Source organism: Astyanax mexicanus, chromosome 1 (genome assembly GCF_023375975.1).
Source record: "Astyanax mexicanus isolate ESR-SI-001 chromosome 1, AstMex3_surface, whole genome shotgun sequence".
Classification (NCBI taxonomy): domain Eukaryota; kingdom Metazoa; phylum Chordata; class Actinopteri; order Characiformes; family Acestrorhamphidae; genus Astyanax; species Astyanax mexicanus.
This window is the reverse complement of record NC_064408.1, coordinates 102,005,884-102,014,213: the sequence shown is the minus strand read 5'-3', so window position 1 is coordinate 102,014,213 and position 8,330 is coordinate 102,005,884. Positions and strand designations below refer to the sequence as shown.

General features: G+C 36.2%; 1 protein-coding gene across 2 annotated transcripts; it reads right to left on the bottom strand.

The window, feature by feature from the left end:
* Window positions 1–248: 248 nt before the first annotated feature.
* Window positions 249–2,685, bottom strand: cxcl32b.1 (chemokine (C-X-C motif) ligand 32b, duplicate 1). Of its 2 annotated transcripts, none has more exons than XM_049463165.1 (4): window positions 2,467–2,685; window positions 2,249–2,369; window positions 1,966–2,129; window positions 249–1,443 (listed from the first exon to the last, which is right to left on the bottom strand). In XM_049463165.1, exons 1-4 carry the CDS (start codon window positions 2,525–2,527, stop codon window positions 1,274–1,276), a joined length of 516 nt encoding a protein of 171 aa, XP_049319122.1. In that variant the 5' UTR covers window positions 2,528–2,685; the 3' UTR covers window positions 249–1,273. The 2 variants fall into 2 exon arrangements, with proteins under 2 accessions (XP_049319122.1, XP_049319124.1); XM_049463167.1 differs by having other exon boundaries at window positions 2,249–2,366.
* Window positions 2,686–8,330: the final 5,645 nt, after the last annotated feature.

Sequence of the window (8,330 nt, the reverse complement as noted above, 5' to 3'; positions counted from 1 at the left end):
GGGGACGTCCCCAATGTACAGCTCTACGGGACTGAACCCACACACACACACAAACACATACACACAGACACCTCAAACTATTGTAAACCTCTCTCGTGTGTGTAAACTCCACTATAAGTAACGACATGACTAATACAGACCACCCCCCTCAACCCCAAACACAACTACGCTACACACACACACATGCTTACATCCACACACCTACATATAAACACATGTTCCATTAAGCACCAAACAAACCCAGGGTCTTCAGTATAGTACACATTTATTAAAAGAAAAGCATAAAAAATAGTATTATATATATATATATAGTATCTGATACATTCATAACTTCACAATACCTAATACAGTCAGCTACTGGGTAACTTCTAAACTCAGATAGTTCAGACTACCAGAGCACAAGCAGTGGTCAGATGAAGGTTGAGAACTGACCATTCACTAATACAGTGAGGAAGATATAGCAGAGTAGACACCGTACAATTATATAGTCAGAGTGGCGTAAATAAATTATACACTTATACAGACAGAAATGTGACAGTCCTTTGTTTCTGTGGGCTTTGAATCCTTCACTAAAAGAAGGTTGCCAGTGTAAAAGCACATCGTCACACAAAAAAAACAAAAAAGTGATCAGATCAGCTTTAATGTATAACAATCACAGACTGCATGAACGATAAGGACAGACCAAATTACATCTTTTTAATATCTTTGTTTTTAGCTATTATATATAGGTTATATATTAATTGTGTTTCATATATATTTGTTATGTGTGATTTTTTTTTTTACATATTTGCTATGTATTCTTTGTTCATTGTGTTTCGTATATTCTATTTACTTTTTGTTTATTTGTGTTTTTTTAAGATATGAAAAGAATGAAAAATATATCTGACAAATAAGCTATAACTTCAAATTTTGACTATTCAAGAACAGAAGGAGAATATTGTCGCTCTCTCGCAACAGAAATCTTAAACATTTTAATATAAAAGCAAATTCCTAATTTTCCAATAAAGGAAAAATATACAGTACATACAAAAGAAAGCTTTTGAAAATTGGCTTTAAAGACTAACCATTCAAGAACACGCATTGGTGTCTCATCCAAAAACTCTCTTATCTTGTATCTCCAAAATGGCAGCTTTAGAGAAGGGGAAAAAGCTTCCCACATTTCACACAAGTAAATGCAAAAAGATTATATTTCTAGTGGAACATTCATATGGTTTGTTTTGTTTTTAAAGAAAAACAGAAAATGGAAAGGTATGAACATGAGTGTCATTCTGATTCAACAGATGATTTTTTCTTGTGAAGTGAGAACCAAGTCACCTGTTGTTTCTGTACTCCATTTGGGTGTAGAAGCAGTAGTCTTTGTCAGAATTGCTGATAATAATGAAGCTGTTGGCCTTCTTGAATCCACTGAAGTCATGGTTTTGCTCACCAAAAGCTCCTTCAGGTCTGATCAAAGAGTCAAAACAAAGCAAATCCTCAGTTTTGCAACAAAAAAGAAGGACAACAGCTCCATCTTCATCAGTAATTCCAACAAAGATCACTATATAGGTATAGGCAGTACAAGGAAAGAAGTAATAATACATAAAGCCTAAAAGAAAAAAAGCTTTTGGAAACTGTTTAAAAGGAATGAGATCATATTGTTTCCATGCAAAAACCCATTGGCTATTGGCAATTTTAGCAATTTTACAGGGAAATGAAATGAAAACATAATTTTAAATGGAGGATAAAGTAAAAAGATTAAATAAATTGAAAGTCATTTTAGAATATTTCTACTGGTCTGTTAATCATGAAATAATTATGCAATATAAAGAACAACTGCCAGATTCACATTATGTCAAAAACATAAAAAACAGCAAAATAATAGATAAACAAGGCTTTTACTTGGTAGATACGATATGATTTGATATCTACAAGTGGATCACTTTACATTTACAGGAGAGTTTCCACTGAAAGTGAGACCCAAATCACCTGTTGTAATCCGTGTGGGTCTAGAAGCAGCAGTCTTGGTAGGAACTGCTGGTGAAGACGGTGGTAAAGAAGCTTTTGTTCTTGCATCCACTACTGTCATGGCTTTCTTCACCCAGGGCTTCTTGGGGTCTGAGCAAACAGCGATTCCTCTCACAGTTGTGAATCTGTAACACCATGAAGAAAGCAGAGTTAGATTAACAGTGTGAACATTTCTGACTTTCTGTATTCTGTATTCTTTCTTTAAAGTGTGATTCATTTCTAAACAAGAAGGAAAACTACTCACACAACAGCATCAACATGGCAGAGGCCTGATTTCTGCACATAGTAACTCTTTACTCTTTGGACTTGAAGAACAGTGTTTGAAGTCCTGAGGCATTTACATTTGCCAACTGGTCCAGTCTCTGCTGGTAGAAGAAGAAACATTTAGATCATCTCTACTTAACCAAGCAAATTCTCAATTTTAGAGTAAAAATATATTTTAAGCTTTTAAGAATCTCTCACCTTGGCACAGGATGGCTGTCAGCAGCAGCGCCGCAATCAAACACAGTAGTTCAGTTCTCATCTTCTCAGACTCTGCAGACTCTGATCTCTGATGTCTGATAGATGCCCCTCTCAGTATCTTTATACACGCTAGAGAGGGGAAATAATACTTCAGTACTTCCAACCACACACGCACTCACTCACTCACCCTTACCAACACCACCAACCCCCACCAATCACCTCACACACAGAAGCCCCCCACATGACACTTCACCTTCACCTTCAGTCTGCTGGAACATTCACACATACGCACCTTTGTTTTACCAGCCCACCTTTCCGTCGGGTCTGTGACCAGCCTATTAATGGGTGAGCGTGTGTATGTGCGTGTTTGTTTTTAGGATCATTTTTGAGTTTTTTATTTATCTTACCGTTTCACATTTTCGTGATGAATGGACCAATGCAGAAAGATGACTTGAAATGAAATCTTTATTAACTTCCACTGAAAGTTACAATGAAATGCAATTAATCACATTACCAATCATGGCCCTAATTTTTACAGATCCTGGTCACGTATTAATTTTTTTGTTTGTTTGTTTTGCGTTTTTGATAATCTTTGAACACAGTGTCTGTCAGAAGTACAGAAGGCAGATTCCTTTTGATAATAATTTGCTTTGTAATATAGATTAAATGTCTTGCACTCTCTTAGTGTCTCAATCACATTTTGTGCTAGTGTTTTTTAATACATGTATAAAGTACTACACTGTAAGCCCAGAAGTTGAATTTAGGAAACCGGTTGCCTTAAAAAAGTTAAGTAATGGGGAATGAAAACTTAAGTTAGCATAGTTATTACAACTTAATGGGAAGTTGATGTAACATTTTTTTTGTTATATCTTAAATTATCTTTAAGGCAGCTGGTTTGCTCATTTTTTTTAAGTAATGAGGAATGAAAACTTGAGTTAGCAGAAATTAAAACATCAAATTATTACAACTAAAGGGGAAGTTGATTTATTTCTAAGGTAGCCCATGGGGGAATCACTACACACTGATGGTGAGTGTCAGAAACTGTTGGACACACCCAGTATGCAAATAGATTGTGACAGAAGCCAATGAAAAAGAAGCTGCCAATGGCAACAGACTAAACTCAGTTATTATAAGTTGGTTCAACTCAAAGATCTCAGTTTGAATGTTTATTTGCCCTCGAATGTTCAACTAACCCAAAATAGTTGAGTATTGTTTAGAAATCTCCAATTTTATGTAAAACAGACTTAAATCATTTGAATTCAAACAACTTCTGGGTTTACAGTGAGAGACAAAGACTTGTGTAAAAATACAAGTTCTTTCATCTCAATACAAACTAACAAAGCTCAAGTGTTCTTAACTAGAGCTTGATTCACTCGAAGATGAGGAGCTTCATCAAACCAGGTGAAAGTGCAGAGCATCTACCACTCTGGCTCTAGTGATAATGAGGGTTTGGAATGAATACTAACATTTTTTTTAATAGTGAAGGAAAACAATGCAGCACATAAAACATGTATCAGAATAAAAGCATTAAAATAAACTCATTGAAAATGTGGAGAAGTGAAAGTGTAAGTTAATGGGACCCATGTTCTGATAAGGTATGAAAAACAAACCGGTGTGTGTGTGCGTGTGCATATGCCCATTATCACTGTTATGCACACAAGGCGTGGCTGCAAGTGGAAAGTACCCAAGTATCCAGATGGATGAATTCCTTAAATAGCTTTTCCATGATGGCTATGTTTACTGTAGACGTGATTACTGACACTCACAATTAATCTCTTTGCAACAACTCACTCATTAAATATGAATAGAAATATCTGATTTGTACGCCATTAATGGTTAATATCTACATTGTTTTAATGATTTTAATTTACTAATTTACTGAAGATAAAGCTATGTGTCTGTACTGATTCTAAAATCGTGTGAGATTGAGTTGTACATCAAAACGTTGTGATGCCTGTCTTCTGTGTGAGCGATATTTGGAGATGAGTGCTGCTTCCTGTAGCTTGCGGTTGCAGATGTGTAGAGGCTGTCAGATGATAGTGGCGGTGTGGTCAGTTGCTGAGCTGAGAGGAAGCGTATCTGGTTAGTGATGACTGACAAAAACCATTTCCAAGTACAGGGCAGGACATTCTAATCAAGCCCACCTTACAATATAGAACAATAGCATTCTTAGAACGAGGTGAACTATTCCACTCTCTTACGCTCACTTGAATCTACATCATGGAATCAAAAACATAGCATGCTATATTTGACATTCTTTAATTTAAAGCTGCTCATAGAGAAGTGCATAGAGAATAGGTAATTTTATATAATTATAATTTTAAGTTCACTAAACAGATTAATTAGTTAAAAAATGTCTGTTGAAACCATTTAATTAAAAGGTCTTTATGCTCTTCCTCAATTGGCTTTTACGTTTTAAAAAACACTATTTTTAGCATAAATAAAGATGCTTCAAACAGTCCTTTAAGTAATACCATGAAAGAACTGCTTTGGGTTCTGTTGGGAAAATCAGCACTACCCTCAACTGCTCCAGTGCGTTCCCCTTGATTCTTTTGATGGAAGCCCGAAGTAGAGTTGATAGAGAGACAGGATACTTAGATCTTCAGCAAATTAGCAATTTATTACAACAGAGCTCTGGGAACCCCTTCCACTCAGACAGAGTTTCAGTAGAAGAAGTTCAATGATCCTTACATTTGCAAGACCTTATATCCCCAAAATCCCACCCATACATACTGTGCAAAGGTCAGTTAAGCGGTTCCTCAGCAACTGTTTCTAACTGATTAAGTTAAATCATTTATTGATTACTACTGTTTTCTATGTGTCCTCCGGCCTCATCTCTGCTGCTTAGGCGCTGACTTCTGCATTACATACTACATACTGGACATTCAGTTTTGAGGTGTCAGCCTAACTGTCCTTTGCACACTCACCCACATACACAGTTCAGTTCAAATATCTAAAACAACTCACTAGTTTCAGACACTTGAGTCAGCCCAAACAAGATCACTCACATGACACTTCATTCTCTTAATCATAATCAGGTTTTTGGATTAAATGTCATTTTGTCTGATCAGCTGAAAAATACCTTTAATATTAATATTTACTGTTTCTTAACAGTTCCTTTCTCCTATATTCTACTCTCCCATTCACTCACTATTAACTTCACGACACAAGTAACTGTAAGGTTGCTGTGGTCGTTTATGATTAAATTAAACCCAAACATAAAGACACAACACCTAACAGCTGTGTGAGTTTTGTTTGTTTGTTGTATCCCATTTTTCCCCAATTTACACGGCCAATTACTCAACCCACTAATTAGGACTCCCCGTATCACTATTGATGCCCAAGACTAGCACATGCCTCCTCTGATACATGTGAAGTCAGCTACCACCTATTTTACAACTGCTGCTGATGCAGCACTGCTGAGCGAGTAGCATCACAGCACACTCGGAGGAAAGTGCAGCAACTCGGTTCTGACACATCAGCTCACAGACGTCCTGTGCTGATCGACATCACCCTTTGGAGTGATGTGAGGAGAGAGTGCCATCTACCCACCCAGAGAGAGCAAGGCCAGTTGTGCTCTCTCAGGGCTCCGGCAGCTGATGGCAAGCTACATGAACAGGATTTGAATCTATGTGAGTTCAAATAACCCCTACGTCATGTTTTTTTTTTTGTTGTTTTTTTTTTTACCATTTTAATAGTTCTTTACTCACACATCTTTATTTCAAACATGACTCTTTTTTAAATCATATGTGCTTCTTCTGGACACCAACCAAATCATATATATATATATATATATATATATATATATATATATATATATATATATATATATATATATATATATATATATATTATTATTATTATTATTATTATTATTATTTAGAAGTATTAGTCAGCTAAAGAAACATAAAATGCACATACACAAAGAGCATAGAGTTAATCATACATAAAAGACAATATTCAATTTGCAAACTGTTTCATCACTCTCCCATACAGCTTCTTCTTCTGCAAAGTGCGCTGTATTGTTGACCGATGCACAGTGACACCATCTGCAGCAAGATGATGCTGCAGCTCTTTGGAGGTGGTCTGTGTATTGTCCTTGACTGTTCTCACCATTCTTCTTCTCTGCCTTTCTGATATTTTTCTTGGGCTGCCACTTCTGGGCTTAACAAGAACATTTCCTTACATTTCCTTACTATGTTCCTCACAGTGGAAACTGACAGGTTAAATCTCTAAAACAACTTTTTGTATCCTTCCCCTGAACAACTATGCTGAATAATCTTTGTTTTTAGATCATTTGAGAGTTGTTTTGATGAGCCCATGATGCCACTCTTCAGAGGAGATTCAAATAGGAGAACAACTTGCAATTGGCCACCTTAAATACCTTTTCTCATGATTGGATACACCTGGCTATGAAGTTCAAAGCTCAATGAGGTTACCAAACCAATTTTGTGCTTCAGTAAGTCTGTAAAAAGTAGTTAGGAGTATTCCAATCAATAAAATGATAAGGGTGCCCATACTTTTGCACCGGTCAAATTTTGGTTTTAATGCATATTGCACATTTTCTGTTATTAGATATATCAAACTGAATTGGCTGTTGCAAACACCCAAATATTTAGAACTAAAAATGATTAAGATTAATAAAGGGTGCCCACATTTTTTCATATGACTGTATAAACAGTACGTACTGTCACGGAGACCCAGGCAGGGAGACGAGGAGGCGGACACAAGTGCAGGTAGGGTGAAATCAGTAAATAATAATTTAATAAATAAATATAAATAAACCAGGAAACGAGAAACAAGTAAACACTTAAACATAAAACAGGGAGATATATACAAGGATCAAGGGAGTGAACTAAAATTAAACTAGATAAACAAATAACCAAAAACCAAAACAAACGAGAGAAACCAGAGAACATAAACTAAACCAACAAGAGATAATAAATAGCAAAATAAACAGGGAGTAAATAAACAAAGAAACAAACGAGGGACTGAATACAAAGAAACTAGAAACTACCAAGAATAACCAAGAAGATAAACAAAACTAAACAGGGCAGGGATATATATTTACAAGGGAAAACAAACAAGAAGCTAATACTAGACAGGGAAAAACTAGGCTGGACAATAATAAATAAACTAAGCAGAAAGGAACTAAACACTAAGCAGGGAACTGGGGAAACGAGGAAGAAACAAGAAACTAGAAAACTAAACAAGAAATAAACACGGAGCACGAACTAGGGCTATGAAACGCAGAGAAACACAGAGAGACAAAACAACAGGGGTTAGTGCAAAGACCGACGGCGACAAAGTGGTAGACGAGGGCTATTTAAAGAAACAGGAAACACTCTAGATTTGGAAACACCTGGGGAAGGGGCGGAGCTACAAATGAGACACACATGGGCTGTATTCGGAATGGCATACTACTATACTGCGTACTGCATACTGCACTAGTATGTACTGCATACTACACACTGCCCAGTATGTAGTATTCGGTACTGCAACACTTTTGATTGTAGTACCCTACACGGTCCCTGACACACCAATCAGTGCTCTGTAGTGCTCCGAATTCCTCAGAGTGAGTTGTAAACAGAAAGAACATGAAAAATGTCCTACCTTTTCATTATTAAAACTAATGAGATCTGCATACTGTCCAGAATAGCAATTGCTGCTTTTATTTTAGAGTTTAGCAGCTAACCCAATTCTAACAACCAATTAACAGCAGCCCCCACAACCCAAGTATGTTCCAGTTATATTTAAATATGTTTTTCTATTTATTTTAGTAGATTACTATTTTCATCTATGTAAGTACCAACAAGAAGAAAACATTTAAACAAACTCTCATTCATATTTACACAATCTCAACA

What these genes read in the sequence shown, in the direction of transcription:
- cxcl32b.1 (XM_049463165.1), bottom strand. Translation starts at nt 2,527, where the DNA reads ATGAGAACTGAACTACTGTGTTTGATTGCGGCGCTGCTGCTGACAGCC. An exon ending in GACAGCCATCCTGTGCCAAG is followed by an intron (nt 2,370 to 2,466) that starts GTGAGAGATTCT and finishes TTCTTCTACCAG; the next exon opens with CAGAGACTGGACCAGTTGGC. An exon ending in ACCCACACGGATTACAACAG is followed by an intron (nt 1,444 to 1,965) that starts GTGATTTGGGTC and finishes CTCTTTGATCAG; the next exon opens with ACCTGAAGGAGCTTTTGGTG.